The sequence below is a fragment of the Periophthalmus magnuspinnatus genome, chromosome 6, assembly GCF_009829125.3.
Source record: "Periophthalmus magnuspinnatus isolate fPerMag1 chromosome 6, fPerMag1.2.pri, whole genome shotgun sequence".
NCBI lineage: Eukaryota > Metazoa > Chordata > Actinopteri > Gobiiformes > Gobiidae > Periophthalmus > Periophthalmus magnuspinnatus.
The window spans coordinates 17,556,415-17,574,040 of NC_047131.1; the positions used below are offsets into that span (position 1 = coordinate 17,556,415).

A 17,626-nucleotide genomic window follows, 5' to 3' on the forward strand; every position below is an offset into this window, starting at 1 on the left:
TGTGAGAAGTACTTTTTATTAGAGCTGTAGTCAACTAAAGAAATTCTTGACTAAAGACTAAAGACATTTCCTGTTGAGTTAACTCATAGCAAACATTCTCCTATCTATTGGTGTCCCATATAATTCATTATAATCTAAATAAAATGATTAGCCAACTAATACAAAATTTGGTTAACTAAGGCTCCATCAACTAATTAAACGACTTAAGGCCTACTTTTTTATTGTACTCTAGTCAAAACAATTTGTCTAGTACTTTTACTCCTTTGTATTGTACTTTATTTTATTTGATGTCAGATTCCAACATGTAGCAAGCACCTGAAATTCCCAATTATTTGTGCACTTGTGACTTTACCCTTATGTCCAGGAACTGACTAACAAGGCTGTAGCATTGTTTACTTCCTGGTCTGTGGTTGTGGTCCCTGGGACTTCCTGATGAATCTTTGGTCTCTGAGGTCCTGATCCAGCAACTGAGACTCCTGCTGAGCTCAGCTTAATTAGACTTAATTTAATTGACTTTACTCCTTTGAAATGGAAGACATACATAGACTCATCTGATGGCTTTTTAAGTTAGAAAGATAAATATCCCTTACCCAGGAGAAGAAGGATGCATTCAATGACAATTAGATTTTTTTCTTCAAGGACAATACTTTGGCTTCTAGTTTGTTTCAGTTTTAAGCTTGTTTGATCCTGACATGGTTTAATCCCTCTTCTGCCTTGTTTTACCCTTATGATAGTACTCATTAGAAATTATTTCTGGAGGTGGTGTAAAATGTTTGTAAATCACTACAAACGTTTTTGAATCGGAAAAAGTGGAATTTAATATACAGCTGTGACAAATAAAGTGCTTATACAGAAATAATTTGCTGATTTGATTTTGATACATTATTAAGAATACTATTAAAGGTACACTGTGTAACTTTTCAGATGTAGAGTCAGCCGTTCTCTTCATTGAGATGTTATTTGCTTGCCTGGAATGCATCTAATTGGATTTATTCAATGACATGCGATCTTAGTGTGACTCACTTTCTGTTCTCCATGGAGATCGATGAGTTATTACCATATTGCACCACATTCCAGGCAATAAAATAACATCTCCATGGAGACAAGAAGATGGCAGACACGCCACCAGAAAAGTTACATAGTGCACCTTTAAATTTATCATTTTAAAAAAGAGTCCTTGGGAAGTTTGTATGATTAGCGCTCTCCATTGAAGGGCAGTTTTCCGGGCATGGGCACCTTCCTCTTTAGGTTGAGGGTGGAGTTGACTTGTTGGGCCGATAGCAGACTGTGCCACTGAGCAACCGGGCGCCTCGGGTTGGACAGCATGTCGGCCCAGTGCCTCAGCTGGTTCCCTGACGCATCAAAGCCCAAGTATATCTTCCCTATGGCATCATTACGGCTCACTGCATCGTAGTCCCACACTGCGATCACCAGGTTTACCCTCTGGAAAAGAAAGTAAGGAGCTAAGCAAACAGTAGGAATTGAGTTGTAAAGGAGTTGGGAGATGTCAACCTGAACAACACTTATTTAGCATTGCCTTTTATTATGCAAACTTCCTTTTTGATTCAGCCATTATTGCTTGTTGTATTATGTAATTTCATTATTATCATGAAAATTCAAACACAACAAACGCAACATTAAATGTAGGTCTGTCACAATAAAAAATTGGAATAATTTTTAAAGTGCGATATTTTGCGATAAACAATAATATTGAAACCAAACTATAGAGCAGAATTATCCCCAAAAACTATTCTAAATGTACAGTATTGTAAGAAAAAAAAAAAAAATTAAAATTAAAATTAAAAAGAACATGAGCTGCAATAAATAAATAGCAGATTTCTACACTTTTTATATCAATTAGTATATTATATCAATAATGAGTCATAGAAGTTCATAATTTAATCTTCTACAGCTCAAATCTCATAATTTAATCTTCTACAGCTCAAATCTCATTGTAGTCTCACTAGGACAAAGAAGAGCCACAATAAATCTGCCATTTATTGAACGATAAGTCGATATAGTATTCATCGTTATTAAAATACAACAAAATATTACATACCTTTAAAGATGTTTATCAAATCAAATTTGATATTTTATTCTCTCTCATCTACGTGTCATACATCATAATTTACATTTTTCATATGCATGCAATTGTTACTTTTGATTCTAAAATATTTGATTGAATAATCCAGACACTCTAGATAAAATTTTACCTGAATCTGTTCGAAGGTCACAGTGAAAGTAAAGGACTCATTGTAATATGGATCCAGAGTGTTTTTCTTGACTGACGTCTTCCTTTTCTTCCATTTCCTCTTGTCCAAGGTTAGCTGCACTTTCACATACGGATCTACAAACACAAAATGTCTATATGCACTTGAAAATAGATCTGATACATCAATACAATGACTATTGTATGACCACATTTAAACAGTGCCTTAAAATGGTGATTTATGCTTTGAGTAAATGTTTCTGTACTATTTTATGCGCAATATCCATTATGGCAATGCCTGTAATCTCTGTATGGTCCACTAGATGTCAGCCTACAATTCCATGTGGGAACCTCTCCCTTGGATACAGGATACAGTTAAATTCATATTAAACTATCCACTAATGTTTATATTTTTTAATTGAAATCTAAATTTAAAAAAAGCAATATTGTAATCAAATGTAAACTGTGAATAACCTGAGCTCCCTCCGATGTCCATAGGTTTGAGGTTTTTAGCTTCGAGGATGACCACGGTCAGTTTGTTTGCTGTCGGAACATAGCGCAGAGAGAAACAAATTTCACCCCGATTCTCCTCCTGAAACAAATATTAACAAATTTGATTATTTTACTCTTGTCAATAACAAGATGGGATGTACTTGTTCTCTGCCTTAGTCTTGGTTTAGGTCCCTGATTTATACCTTGTTTAGGTCCGATTTGCACTTGGTCAAAAAAATGTATTTTTATACTGTATTTAGATTGATTCATGAATGTTTGACTAATCCTATATTGTCCTGCGTATGAGTGCTCAATGTCTTTATTTTTTAATCGTACATTTTCAGCCCATTTTATTAAAAACTATTGTAAATTACAAAAGTGCTGTCTCTTGTATTAGAATTCTATCATGTAACTATAGAATGTTTCCTTAGTGGGACCTTGTGGACATCTTATAAACCTCAAATTTGGACGGTTCGCTGAGGTCCTGCCATTCCTCGATGACATTCTTCAAGTCAAAGTTCTCCATCTGCAGTCTGACCTCTCCGATGATGTTGTGTTTGGAGAATCGGTTAAAGTCGTACACCTGCATCACCACTGTAGACTTCATCAGGGAAGCTTTAGTTATCTGTAGAAACAAAACAATATGAGCATCAAAATAGTACCTGATCAGTAAGTATACAAAAAGGTAGGTGTTTATGATCAGAAGCAGTCCCAATCTGTGCTCAGCTGGATAAAAGTACTTATATATTAGATTACTGAAGAAGACAATTTTTTGGTTTTTAGTTGCTTGTTGACGTATTTATTTAGGACAGTCCTTATCAATATAACAACTAAAACAAATCAATGCTTTTAAAAATTTTATTCAACTGGCTTTGATACTAAATGCAAAATTTCATGCTAGGTTTCATTACATTTTAGAGTGACATTTACAGCCATATATATAATGACCACAAGAAGTTGAAATTTCAGTATTCTTTTTTAAGCGAAACAAAAACATTTTCAAGAATGTTCAGAATAAATTATTAAACTATTCATCTAGATTATTGATGAAAACATAGTCAGTAGGACCACAAGACTAATCACAATCAAATCTAAATCGCTGGTTGAAAATTAGCAAATCGCAAAGGCTATAATTTTTGAATTGCCATACTTTCCTCCACAAACAACAAAATATACAATTAGATATTTTTGCCAAATCGTTCAGCCCTAATAATCAGTTTGAGGCTGTGTTATGAGTCTTGGTGATTCAGTTGTGAGTATAAAAGCATTCTTTGAGCTTTACCTGGAAAGTGAACTGCTCATTGAAGACAGGTTTGAGTGTGTTCTTCAGCACTTTGGTCTCACAGGTCTTGTCTTTGTCGGGGCAGATATATACTCTGACATAAGGGTCCGAGCTGCCCCCCAGGTCCATGGCCTTGAGGCTGTCAGCCTGTTTGATGCTCACTGTCAGCTGCAGTACATACAGGGTACACACAGTAGAGTGGAGTGAGTGGACAGACTGGTTTTAGAGTTAATAAGTTACTGTTTATGTGATTACCTCTGACTGCGTAGTGTTGTACTCCAAAGAATACAGCAGCTTCCCGCGGTACTTTTTAGCCGAGCCATAGTCAAGATCAGCCACATCGGGCTGGACCTAGTGTACAGAGAAGAAGAAGCAAGACCTATATAATACATGTTTTATATAACGAATAACCAACTTGGTCTGATTTATGCTCTATTGAGTTTACATAGATATCAGCAGATATCTTCTTCTTTCTTGATGAAATTCCACAATTGCTGCATCAGAGCAAGATTATACTTTTTCTTTTTAACACAATAAACAACAACAAATAAACTGATAACTGATAATAAATGACAACTCCACAGTAAAGACACTGTTAAAGTTCTAGTTTATAATCATATCCAACTTTCACTCAAAACACCACTCCCCCAGATGCATTCAGTGTGGGTGGAAAAGACTACTTGTTTCTGTGTAGACTCTGCACACCTGACTAAGCGACAGGTGCACTGGAGGAGAGACACTTGACTGAAAGGTTTTAAGACAACTCTCACTCTTGACCTCTGACCTTGCTCAGGTATGAGGACAGCCCCTTCTGCTCCCCTTATGTAACTTAAGTTAATGCCACCTTAAAAGTAATCCACCAATCACAACAGTGAAATAATACCTTCATAATTAGACCCCAATGTAACCGCAGTATTATACATGATTCACTTTGCACCAGTCTTTCGTGAGTTAAAACTTTTTTTTAACAAAATAAGTGTCGTATAAAAGAGTTTACATGAGGGTACAGTTTAATCAAGCATATAGCGCTTCAATGATTCAGTCTGTGCTGATATGAAAACCACACTTTTTAAACAATTACTATTAAAAATATGTTTTTTATGAAGATGTCTGTTTAATCCCTCAGTCATCCAGGTCTGATCCATAGCAAAAGATGAAATTTAAATCTGTCAACTGGACAAATCATTGTAGGAGAGAAGACGTTTTACTGCTCATCCAAGCCGCTTCTTCAGTTCATTTTTTTATGAAGCAGAAATATAGCCCCTACTCATAACAAATCTGCTGCTGCGTCGCAATTCTTTCAATGGAACAGATAAAGAGATTACCGTATCCATAGATATCTGTGACTTATTTTGTGTATTATGCTAATTAGTTGTGAATCATTTGTAAAAAAAAAAAAAAAAAAAATTTAATTTGTTGTCTTTTAATTTAGCTGTCATATACCCAGGTGATAGACACATTTTAGAGCGACACTTAACATGGATAAAACATAATTAGACAGATATAAAACTGATCTTACAAGTGCTGTGGTGCTGCCCCCATTCACTCCTTTGAGATTGATCTTCTCATTTTTCTTTTGCTTCTTCTTACTTTTGCAGCAGCATTTAATGCAGATGGAGAGGATGATGATGAGTAATATCAATCCACCAAGGACAAACAGCAGCACGGTGAGCCATCGGGGCACTGCGGGGACACAAGGACAGGACTTAAGTATGAATTTACTTTATAATAGCAGTATATTACAAGTTACATACAGGGAATTTTGTCCAGGAAGTTGAAGAAGGCGTTTTCCACCTGTGCGAGAAATGGGTTGATCGTTGTGTTGGTGTAAGGGGTAGTGGTCCAGGTGGGAATGGAAGTGGACGGCACATATGTGGAGTTTGAAGACAGAGCTGGCATGGTGGACAAATCTGCAACAAAAACTGACATCAGTGGTAGAAGGGAATGAAGCAGAAGTAGTAAAGTACTGTGCTTAAGTCGAATTTTAGGTATCGGTATTTTACTTAAGTACAATTTACAATGGATACCTTTTACTCAATTCACTTTTGAGAGCAGGTATCTGTACTTTCTACTCCACTACATTTTGTACTGAACTGTAAAGTAAGTAAGTACTTTTCATATGATTTGAGGGGTTATGTTTTCACGCTTTGGCTTTGAGCAAACAAAAATACACAAAATTAATAACAAAAATTAAGATATTGACTCATATTGGTACTGTTGACCAAAATATCTGTATTTTTTTTTTTTTTATCAGTATCGCTACATTTAACACTTTAACAAATTAACAACACTTGTGTGAAATACTTTTACTTTTTACTCTTAAAGTATATTTTTAAACAGATACTTTAATACTTTTACTTAAGTAGAGTTTATCATGTGATACTTTTACTTGAGTAACTTTTTACCTTTATATCCGTACTTTTTCTTAAGTAACAAAATTGAGTACTTCATCTACCACTGTGTGAGATATAATTAGATATGTGGGTGGAAATTAGTTTGTTTATCCACAAGTTGCTGGTTTGATTCCCATTTCCCATTATCAGCTTTGCTTAGTCGGCCAAGACACTTCCCCTGATTTGCATTGTTGAATATTTGTGGACATACCATCTTGACAGTGGCCTAGGAAGCTAAGCAGGGTTGTTGGATTTGGTTAGTACTTGGATGTCTAGATCTGTTGCTTAGTGTCATGGTGTCCTTAGGCAAGACATTTCACTAATATGGTGGTATGTATGTGTGTTGGTGGTGGTCTAAGGGGTTGATGGCATAGATTGGCAGCACTTTGGGTGTCTTGAAAGGCGCTATATAAAGCCTATGCATTATTAGTAGTAGTACTTGTAGATAGGGGTGGATCATATGACAAAATTGAAAATCATGATCTGTTTATGTTTTCTGTTGTGCAGAAGATTAAGCAATCACAGTGAAGAAGACACATTTAATTACTCCCCCTCGTCAATATAAGTACATGTATTACCGTTCAATTGAAATACATAACATACCCTGTAAAGGTTTAAGTATTCTATTACTGTTTGTAGTTTCTGATGGTTTCCTGGCTGGGCTGTAGTGACGTATAAAATCTACTCCAGCACCGTTACAGAGGAGCGCCTACAGCAGGTCTCCACCATGAACAAACAGTAAATAGAATGATTCAGACTGTGATAACAACTATGCCAGATCCCACAAAGAAATGTAGAAAAATCTAAACTTTTTACCAGTCAAGTCGTAGAAAAATGTTTAATCAGTTTTAACATTCTCTGGATTCTTACATCAAGTTACTATGTGTAAGTAAAAATGCACTTGGCGTGTTCCATGATGGTAATGGGCAGTTTTAGTGAGAAGGAAGGAAATGGTGCTAAACAAAATCAACACTTTTCAACGCAGTGCATGTTCTAATCAGAGAAAGGAAATATCCCCTCTCTCCACCCAAACTCACAACTTTTAAGGCTGCAAGTGAACACAAAGTTGGCTTTGTTTTGAGGCTTACAAGATGAGTTCTAATTTCTGATATTATTCTTTTTTTTACACCATAAAACATACAGTGTCAATACAATAACTATTTGTCTTTTTTTCCTTTTTTTTAAATTTATTAATCACTCCATTTAAGCTTCCTTGAAGTGAAAATTCAGTGTTTCATCCTGATTTTTATACAGATTTTTAATTTTTTTTCCTTACAATGGAATGCTCTTTTCAACAGTGTTTCAAATAATGTTAGTTTTTTAAGTAATCAATTTAGTTATGAATACAGATATTGAGACTTGAGACTATTCTCAAACGTTTAATGCAGGTTTGTAAATATTTATACCTATTCAAATTAGAATCTACTTTCAGTACTAGTTTTAGCATCAATCTATAGGCTCTTTGTACTGATTGATTTTCTTTATTTCAATATTGTTTAATGTGTTATCACTGATGTCACGTATGCATGTTAGACCTTCACTACTGTACATAGGGAAACTCATACCACATATGGAGTGACCTCAAAAACAAGTGTGTTTGCCTACAGGAAGGCTAACAAGTCTAGGCTATTTGTCAAATAAGATGCACGTGCTCCGATGTGTAAATAATTGTCCTTTGAAATCCAAAAACTCATTTGCTAGCGCGAAATTGCACCAAAATGCAACACAATCTCTTTTTTTACGCCTTAATGTTACTGGCGTTACTTTACATGTCAAACAAAACAGTATAACATGTAAAACAGTTAATATATACATATGTGGAAAAAAAACAAACAAAAAACAACAACTCCAAAACCTACCTGTTACAATGTTAAGAAAAGAGGTTCTGTATCAGAGTTTCCTCTCTGGTCCATTTGTTCTCTTGGCTGTTTGTTCCATGTACGCTTATGGTCTAACTTAAGTCCATATCATAGCAATGCACGCTCTAGACTGCACTGTACCACACCTGAAGAATACACATTTCACCACTAAGTCAGTGTTTAAACAGAGGTGGAGTTGAGGCAAAAATGTATCGTTTGACAGGCTTTTTGTGTCAACGCTAGAGGGCTCTCTTTTCCAAGCGCATACTAAATTACATCAGTGGTTTCAAAAGTACGGGGCCGAAATATAATTAGAATGGAAGTGTATGAATAAAACTATATTTAACATACTTTTTTACTGAAAATAGTATGTTAGTAAAATGTTGTGCAATGCAATAAATGACTCAACTCAAGAGGCGCACATTTGATGAGGCATTTAAGCTATAGGGTGGTGCAATTATTCTAGTCTAATGTGCGTATTTTATACCTTATCAAATAGATTTCAGTTCAGTAAAATCTACTGTCCAGTCAGGAAGTGAAGATTTATCCATTCAAAGGAGTAATAAAGTTAAAAGTATGTGCATGTTTAGTGGGTTGCATCATCACAGTGGGAAAAATCTATACAGATGAGTTGTAATCCAACACAAGTCTACACAGAGGGGTCGTACAGTGGTGGTTACTGCTGCTCAGTACCTACACAGCCTGGAAGATAATGTTGTTGTGATGGATGTCTGGATCGGCAACCTCCTCTTCTCTCCAGCGGGCAGCCCAATGAGGACAGAGCTCCTTCCCTCTTGTTCAGTGTCTTCCTGTCCCTCTCCATGTTGTGCAGGGCTCAGCAGACCACAGAAGCTACCACAATCATCATTTTTAGTTGGAGTGTTAGATTGAGGGAGGAGGCCTGTATATCTCTAAGGGTGATGCATTGTTTATGAAAGACATAACTTGTACATTTTACCTTATCACAAGGATTTGGGAGAATTTGCCACATTATTCATAGGCACACTACTGAAACAAATCTTATTGTATTAGACATATTACAGAGATCCTAACCACACCAGGCCAAACATATTTTCATTTTGGCAATTAACATGAAAGTTTACTAAAGCATTGATCTGCCATCCTCTTCAAATTTAGACCACTGGCTCTAAGAATGTTTTGTGGTCACATCAATACAATGTAATAAAGCCCATATCAACACAGCACCTTTATTAGGCAACCATCTACTACTGACTGAATATACTGTTGATTCAGGCAAGTGTTTGTTTGTAAAAGCCAACAGCCAATGCCTTTACAGTGGAGTAATGAAAGCAACAGTATCATGTATTATAGTATTTTGAGTTCAGACTAGGACAAATTTGAGTACACATTTACTACACAAATTCACAGTAGGCCTGTTAGTATTTTTATTCAATCTTAAATAACAGCAATATCCCTTAAATGTGACACATCTTAAAATTCTATAGTGCTATGACAAAATGGGGGTCACTTTAGAGTTGTGTCTTTAAAATGTCAATGTAAAAATATCGTTCAAGTGGCCATATCTGCTCTTTAACTGTTGAGATGGGGTTGTGTAATTTATTATAAAAATGAAAACCATAGCCACAAAAGCAAAAATAATATTTATATATATCTACCTGTAAATGTATGTCTTTAATATAAGCTCTTGAAGTTTTGGAAAAGAAAGGTTTTGAAGTGAAGCCCAAGCCCCCTTTATTATTTCTTTTGAGAACAGTTAAATAACAGTAGAACTAAAAGGCGCAGAGGAACAGAGCATTTGGAGACAGTTCAGATATTGGTATTATGTACACTGGAGGTGCGACAGCGGCTGTAGGTTTAGAAGTTGATGGCTTTGCCGAAAGAGGCCGCCAGGTTTGCTTCCCTGAAGGCCTCGGATACAGTCTGTGGAGAAAGAAAATGGAAAGACTGTCACAATAAACTCATAGTGAAAACCTAATAATAAGGGAAGCCCCAGAGTTTAGCATGTCTAGTAACACAACTGGACAATTCATTCATATTATAGTAAGTACTGTAAATTACATAACACCACCCCCCCCGATTAGCTATAATTGCATTAAGGCCATTAGTTATCCCATAGCCAATAGGCCCCGATTATTCCTCAAATGTCAAATTCAAGTTTAGGGGGAGAAATAACTGGAATGTTGAGCTTTAGCAGTGCTCCAAAAATATTCATGGTTAATATGACCATAAAAATACAGTCAGTATACTCACAGGATGTGCATGGCAAACTCTAGCAACATCCTCACATGAAGCGCCATACTCCATGGCCAAAGCAGCTTCATTGATCATCTCTCCTGCCCCCTACAGGACAAACAGAAAACAACACCCTTTTTACACTCCGGAGAACTAATGTGTTATTGACCAGCATGACTTGATTCTTACAGATCCTAGGATGTGAGCTCCCAGCATCCTGTCTGTCTCCTTGTGGCTGAGAATCTTCACCAGGCCGTCTGTGTCTGCGTTGGTTTTGGCTCGGCTGTTGGCGGCGAAGGGGAACTTGCCAACTTTGTATGGGACGCCCTAAAGTAAGAAGACAGTAAGGTAAGCCCTGTGCCACAGTTATAACTTATGATGTAGAAGAAAATATATACACATTAAAAGAAAAGAATATCACATTTTATATTCCAAAAATAATACAATGTAAAACAAATAAAGTGTTTTGTTTGTAAATTTCACAGGTATGGAAGTATGGAATTCAATTTTTTGATAGTGGTAAAAATAATTATCTTAAAAATATTGGATTTTGTTTCTTAAATAGACTGAGAATTTAAAACTTGTAAATAAATTCAAGAGAACTTAAGGAGTCCAGTTTGTTGCTATACATTAATATAAATGAAATAAATAAATGGGACAATCATAATTTGAGACGGACATCTTTGTAAACAGTGTGTCCTTGTTTCAGTGTCTGGACTCACCTCCTCCTTGAGCTGCTCCTCAGTCTTCCCAACCCAGGCCACCTCGGGGTGAGTGTAGATCACAGAGGGGACGCAGTTGTAGTCGATGTGCACTGCACCTCCAGCCATGCCCTCCACACAGATGATGCCCTCGTCCTCAGCTTTGTGCGCCAACATGGGCCCAGCTACCACGTCTCCAATGGCATAAATACTGGAGAAAAGGTACCATAACAGTTAACTCTCAAACTTCAATCAAGTAATACATGAGGAATCAGTTGATCAATCAAACTGATGCCTGAAAGCTCATTTCAGTTTCATCTTTTATTTTATTTTTACCCCAATTTTTGGATAATTGATGGGGCTCACTCTTAGTTGGTGCCAAAATTAAATTATAATTATCCTGGGACATGGAAAATAAGTGAGCGCCATCCTCAAATCAGCACCACAACCCCAAACAAGTTAGGAAATGGACCAGACATTTACAGACATTACACTACATGTAAGTTTAAACAATGACGTGTTAAGTCTGTTAAATTTTGAATTTTTTTATCTGTTATAATGAGAGAAAATTGTGAAGTTTGACCATCGCTAAATCCAATATCTATACCTGGGTACTTTGGTCTGGAAGCGGTTGTTGACGGGGATGCGACCTCTGTTGTCCAGCTCAATTCCTACATCCTCCAAACCCAAGTTCTGAGTGAAAGGCCTCCGTCCGATACACACCAGCAAAACGTCACAAGTTAAGGTCTCATTCTTCCCTCCTGCTGCTGCCTCCACTCTGCAGGACACCACAAAAGAAAACACAACATTTAAAGCGGGACTAAACACCTAAACTCCACCCATAACCACATTTCAAATAGAGCTGCCAAACTGGGTAGTGCCTGGATGACAGGGAAGGGGAGAGTGAGGAGGAGTAGGGCTGGGGTTTTGGAATTGTCTTAACCGGTATCTACACTTCAAACTACTGCCCTGCAGCCACACATTTCTAATCCGAAACATCTGGCTGTAATCAGGGAAGTTTTGCGTGATGTTACGTAGTACTTCAAATTGCAGTGGGCTTTTGCCCATTTTTGACCACAAAGGTGCAAATGTTCCTAGTTTGCACTAAAATTGCCAAAATGTCTAGGTACAGTAGGCAATGCAATTAAAAACACCATACATGTTTTAGTAGATGATTTAGTGTTTAGTCCCACATTAAAGCTATATATATATTTTTTTTTTCATTTTTTCTTTCATTTCTTCATTTTTGCATTATTTCTACAAAAAAACTGTCAAACTCACGCCACATCGATCTTCCCATCGGGTCTCTTGGTGGCTCCCATGACTTTAGTGCCGAGTTTGAACTTGAGGCCCTGCTTCTGCAAAATTCGCTGGAAGTTTTTGGAGATTTCCATGTCGATGCCCATACCGCCCACATGACCAAGAAACTCTACAGCCGTGACTTTGGAGCCTAATCGCTGCCACACTGATCCCTATAGAACAAAAATCATACATTAAAAAAACATAATAGACAAGTTACACTGTTGATGTGCGATAACTAAAATGATGATGCAGACCAGTTCCACTCCAATGACTCCAGCTCCGATGACGATGAGCTCCTCTGGAACCTTCTTCAGACACAAAGCTCCTGTGGATGAGACTACGGACTCTTCATCAATCTGGAACAAAAGACATACACTCTACTTCAATTCAGTTGTTGTGGAAACATACTATGGTTTTATAAGTTAATTATCATAAACAATTCATGCATTATTTTAGAGTATTCAATATTTGGCCTACTGCTATGGCTGATAACCGATATTTGGCTTTTAAAATCCATAGCAAGGCCAACAAATTTATTGTAAGTCGAAGTAAAGATCACAGCTGAACTTTTCACTTTTGTAATAAGAACAAAATGTATTTATCTGGGATATAAAATAATTGTGTTACATGTTTGTGTAAACATACAGCCATAAAACACTCTTCTATTCTATCGCCCAATACCGATATTAACAAATTGGTATCAGCAGATACCGATACCAATAGAACCAATATATTGCCCATTCCTAATATTTTTACATTACTTTTCATAACTATTAAAGCTATCAGTAATTTTATGTGTGAAAAAATAATGACCATTAAAAACCCCAATGCTATGAATTAAAAATAATTTTATTACGATTTATTAGTTATATACCAATTTATGAGCCACCTATTTTGCTTATTTTACTTATGATTCTTCACAATAGTTTTACACAAAGTATCAATGTTGTAGGTGTTTTGTGCTGCTTTTCACAACTTCCCTTTCCCTTTCAAAATAATACAAATATTGAAATATAATAACCTAAGACGTATTGCTTTATTAGATTTTGGATAACTAATCACAGCTGCTATTTTTTTTTTTTTTGGTTTACAAGTTAAAGCATGTCTGGGTTGATCATGTTTGGCTCTTTCTACAGCATCTCTTACATTTGACAGACACAGTACCTGAATCCCAGGGAAAGGCGTGACCTCAGAGCCTGTGGCGATGAGGATGTTCTTGGTGTTGATGACCTGCTCTCCGTCTGCTGTTGTTGCAGTCACCTGGTTCTTCCCTGTCACTTTCCCAAACCCATTTACATGGGTCACCTGGATAAAATAAATCAAGTTATATTTACTAATTTAATAGTTATACTTATTAATTTTTAATCTGGAATGAGTAGTTTTGACAAGGCAAAACTTACTTTGTTCTGTTTAAAAAGATGTGCAATTCCTCCAGTTAGTGCTTTGACTGCATTAGACTTCTGTGCCATCATTTTTTCAAGGTTCAATGAGATGCCAGAAACTAAGGAAATGACAAAAATGAAATTAGCCATGTTTGAGCCAGAGAAAAAAGTAATAATAATGCAATATCCATCAAAAAATTAAAGACGTGGAAAATTCTAGAAATTGTGCAACTAACTTTCTATGCCTCTGCTTTCAAAATCTTTTCCATGAGCCAAGTGGTACAAGTAAGAGTTGTTAAGAAGTGCCTGAAAAATACAGCAAACACAAACCAGTGAATTAAAATGTAACTTTTTTTTTTGAAAGACAAATCATATGGAGATGTGTTTACCTTTGAAGGTATGCAACCAACATTCAGACAGGTTCCACCCAGCGTTGCATTTTTCTCCACACAAACTGTCTACAAGAAGAAATTAAAGAAGAAATTGACCCATAAGCAGTGCTGCAGAAAATAAAATAAATGTAAAACAAATATAACATTTTGCAAATTTTACCTTAAAGCCAAGCTGTGCAGCCTTGATAGCAGCAACGTACCCTCCTGGACCAGAGCCCACCACTGTGACGTCAGCATCAACTAAAGATACAGAAGTAACACAGATTTTTACAGCTAATAGGTAAAGTTCACAGAACAATATTATATGGCAGATAAGACTAATGTGGCTCTTACTTGCTGCCTTGTCAGCATAAGTTCTGACCGACACTGCTGCAGCTCCATGGAGTTTGCAGGGCAGCTGGTGGCCCCGCTAACAAAGAAGAAAACAGTAGCAATTGATAAGATTGTGCATTACAAAGCATATATTCATTTAAAATTATTTTAATTTTTGCTCTAGGATTGCTTGAACTTATCATTCAACAAGCAGCCAGTGCAGTGATTTACAAATTTCATTATTTACCCTGGATGCCCTTCCAAACTCAGTCTTTATATAAAAGGTAATGCATCTAGAGACTCCAACTGTGTTATCTTTATTGACAAAATTTAATGACTTGGGCATGTTCAACATACTACAAGAATTCCATGCAGAAAATGCGTGGAAATAAAATGTCAAGAAGCACAAACTAGTTCAGGATATTTCACCCACACTTTGGGTAGTTGTGTTATGCAACAACAAATAAGATACCTCAGTTAACCTTGCAAAACCTTACACAACCTGATGTAAACACGTACAGCAAGTTAGCAGTAATGCACATTTACATAAACCTAATGATGTTGATGGATTCAATTTGTGAGAAGTATGAGCACGTTTTGGCACAAATGACACATGATTGGGTTCGTTGGAGGTGCAATTAACCAGGCTAGCACAGATTGTGTGATAGCAACTTAGTTAGGGAGCGCTTTCTAAAACAAACAAAACTACCAATGAGTGATCACGCGAACCCGGTTTTAATCCTGCGTATCTCCTCAGTTACATGTTTGCTTGTTACATGACTAGAGCTTGGCAGTAAACACCGGTCGAGGCTAAGGCTAAACCTAACCAGGCCAGATCATGCGCCGGGGAGGTCTGATGCGCACAAATTTGTTCAAAGACTGTTAACGTGATGTGTTTAATAAGTTGGACTCGTATAAGGCTTTTGCAGTCCCCGCTTACCGTGGCTAGGGAGCGATATAACTGCGTCCAACTCTGCATTTTGTCTATGTCCCCTCCACAGGATCAGTCACCTACAGCAGGCCGACCAGCCAAGGACTCCACCTTTTGCGCATGCGCACTACCAGCTGTGAAAAAGACGATGGAATGTCGCCGGAAAATGACGTATTATTATTATTATTATACGTGTATGTTACAGGCAAAGTTGATAATCAGGCATTTTATACAATCTATACTCCAGAACACCAACATCAAGGAAAGAAATAATTCCCTGGTCAGAATCGACAAACAAGCCAAATTTCTCTGGCTTGTTCTTTATTGTCAGGTGGTTAAACACGTAAGGACTTTCTCTGTAATATTTATTATGTGTGCATTGTATCACCCAAAAGCCTTTTTTGGATCCCGTTTTATTTCTTCTATTTACCACTCCCCACCACTCAGTTCTCCCGCTGACACAAGTTTCAAAGTAAAACGAATGTGCGAAACTTTGGCATCCAACAAAAACTTGATCTTTTTCAAATCTGTCCAAGCTGTATGAGATCTTTCTACTTCCAATAAAATGGGACCGTGTGGATACCTATGTTATATATGCCTCACACACAAAAAAAATGTAGGCTATTTTATTGTGAAAGGGAAAACACGAGAAGTGGTTAGTTCTTGTTATGAATTCTGCTTACTTGATTATTCCGTTAGAAGTTGTAATTAAAGAGATTTGAAAAGCTTCTCTTTTCTTAAACTTCTACAATAACTCTATAATAATTCTATTGGCAGACTCATACAGACTAGGATAATCAGACAGTATCAAGTGACACATCTTCTTGCTCTGGTTTCTTTCTCTTCTTTGTCTTCTTGGGAAACTTCATGTCTATCTTAGCCATAACTCTCGCCAAAATCCCTGCACAGATTACATCAAAATGAGCATGAGGCTTCGATTGGCATTGAGCTCAATTGTGAGAACTCTTTAAGCAGGTGTAGGGGGTTGTCCATACCATAGACTTTTGTCTGAATGCAAGACCTTCTCCCAATGTAGATCCTCTGTCCTTCAGCTCCGAGATTTCACTCTAACCCCTGAAAAAGGTCTTGTGTTCACTCCTCTGTGGCCATCCTCTTTGCAGTTATCGCAGTCTTGAAGTCATCCAAAGCAATTTCCACACTTTTCGTCAGAGCTGTAAATATGTTCACACACCTTTTCAGCTCATGTTCAAGATCGTGGTTGCAATTGTCCAACAAGCCTTACAGGGACTTGATCTCCCACTTTCTTTCCATTTCTTGAACTTCGATTTTTTTTTTTTTGTTCTAGAAGTTGTTTGTGAATTTCAAATGTGTTGTTCAGAGAAATAACATTGTGCTACTTGTGGCCTGAGTTTGTACAGAGGACACAGATCAGCACAAGATCTCCTTCGCAGAATAGCTCCAGAGGTTTGTCATGCTTGGAACTCTGTCCTCTAGGTTGCTCTCTGGTTCATTGAGCTGGTGTCTCCTTAGATCGGACATCTACAGGTGGGGCTCAAGGTGAAACTCGTAATAAGAAGCAAGACAAAACAGCCACAACTTAACTGCATTTTCTTTGGGTCAGTGCACTGGTCACATGGAATTTCTTCTGGTACTGGACCTGGAAGTGGGGATGACAAGAGTAATAATAAGCAATTCACACAGAATAAGTACTCCAACGTTAACTCATGTCATGTTAACTCATGACATGAGATGGGCAAATAAACTAAATTTAATTGACTAGAGATCCAAAAGTCAATCCTCAGCTTTGGGCTTTTTCATTTTTAGTTAAAGGTGCACTATGTAAGTTTTCTGGTTGAGAGTCTGTCATCCATTTGTCACTGTTTCATGCAAATGTTATTATGAAATGTGGTATAAACTTATCGTTCAGTTATTCAGTTACATAGATTTACATGGCCAAAATTACTCAATGGTGTCATCTGCTAGTCTCCATGGAGATTACAAAGTTTTATGTTATTTTGAGAAACATTCTAGGCAAAGCAACATCATGTTTGGACCCCAAAAAATGTGCATCCTTTAAATTTCATCAGAAGTAACATTATTTCCTTTCAGAGATCTGGTACCATGCAAGAGAAGTGGTAATCTAGACACTACAGTGTGACTAGAATTGTATGTAAATTCTTCATATTTCTTCTTACA

General features: G+C 36.9%; 2 protein-coding genes across 2 annotated transcripts; both read right to left on the reverse strand.

The window, feature by feature from the left end:
- Positions 1-770: 770 nt before the first annotated feature.
- syt8 (synaptotagmin VIII) lies at positions 771-8,395 on the reverse strand. The gene is made up of 9 exons (XM_033967754.2): positions 8,236-8,395; positions 5,738-5,893; positions 5,503-5,666; positions 4,239-4,334; positions 3,984-4,151; positions 3,159-3,326; positions 2,684-2,801; positions 2,214-2,347; positions 771-1,443 (listed from the first exon to the last, which is right to left on the reverse strand). The coding sequence occupies exons 2-9, from the start codon at positions 5,880-5,882 to the stop codon at positions 1,195-1,197; spliced, it is 1,242 nt and encodes a 413-aa protein (XP_033823645.1). The 5' UTR covers positions 5,883-5,893; positions 8,236-8,395; the 3' UTR covers positions 771-1,194.
- A 1,528-nt stretch (positions 8,396-9,923) lies between these two features.
- Positions 9,924-15,628, reverse strand: dldh (dihydrolipoamide dehydrogenase). Its single transcript, XM_033967753.2, has 14 exons — positions 15,479-15,628; positions 14,560-14,635; positions 14,387-14,466; positions 14,224-14,292; positions 14,071-14,140; positions 13,853-13,953; positions 13,617-13,757; positions 12,707-12,808; positions 12,432-12,622; positions 11,758-11,928; positions 11,172-11,361; positions 10,639-10,776; positions 10,468-10,557; positions 9,924-10,137 (listed from the first exon to the last, which is right to left on the reverse strand). Exons 1-14 carry the CDS (start codon positions 15,515-15,517, stop codon positions 10,072-10,074), a joined length of 1,524 nt encoding a protein of 507 aa, XP_033823644.1. The 5' UTR covers positions 15,518-15,628; the 3' UTR covers positions 9,924-10,071.
- Positions 15,629-17,626: the final 1,998 nt, after the last annotated feature.

Excerpts from the sequence above, each read along its gene's own strand:
- dldh (XM_033967753.2), bottom strand. The coding sequence starts at position 15,517 with ATGCAGAGTTGGACGCAGTTATATCGCTCCCTAGCCACG. Across the intron at positions 10,558-10,638 it reads GAGCTCACATCCTAGGATCT|GGGGCAGGAGAGATGATCAA; the intron begins GTAAGAATCAAG and ends TTTGTCCTGTAG. Across the intron at positions 10,138-10,467 it reads GAGTTTGCCATGCACATCCT|ACTGTATCCGAGGCCTTCAG; the intron begins GTGAGTATACTG and ends CTTTCTCCACAG.
- syt8 (XM_033967754.2), bottom strand. The coding sequence starts at position 5,882 with ATGCCAGCTCTGTCTTCAAACTCCACATATGTGCCGTCCACTTCCATT. Across the intron at positions 5,667-5,737 it reads CTTCCTGGACAAAATTCCCT|TGCCCCGATGGCTCACCGTG; the intron begins GTATGTAACTTG and ends GTGTCCCCGCAG. Across the intron at positions 4,335-5,502 it reads GGGGCAGCACCACAGCACTT|GTCCAGCCCGATGTGGCTGA; the intron begins GTAAGATCAGTT and ends TCTGTACACTAG.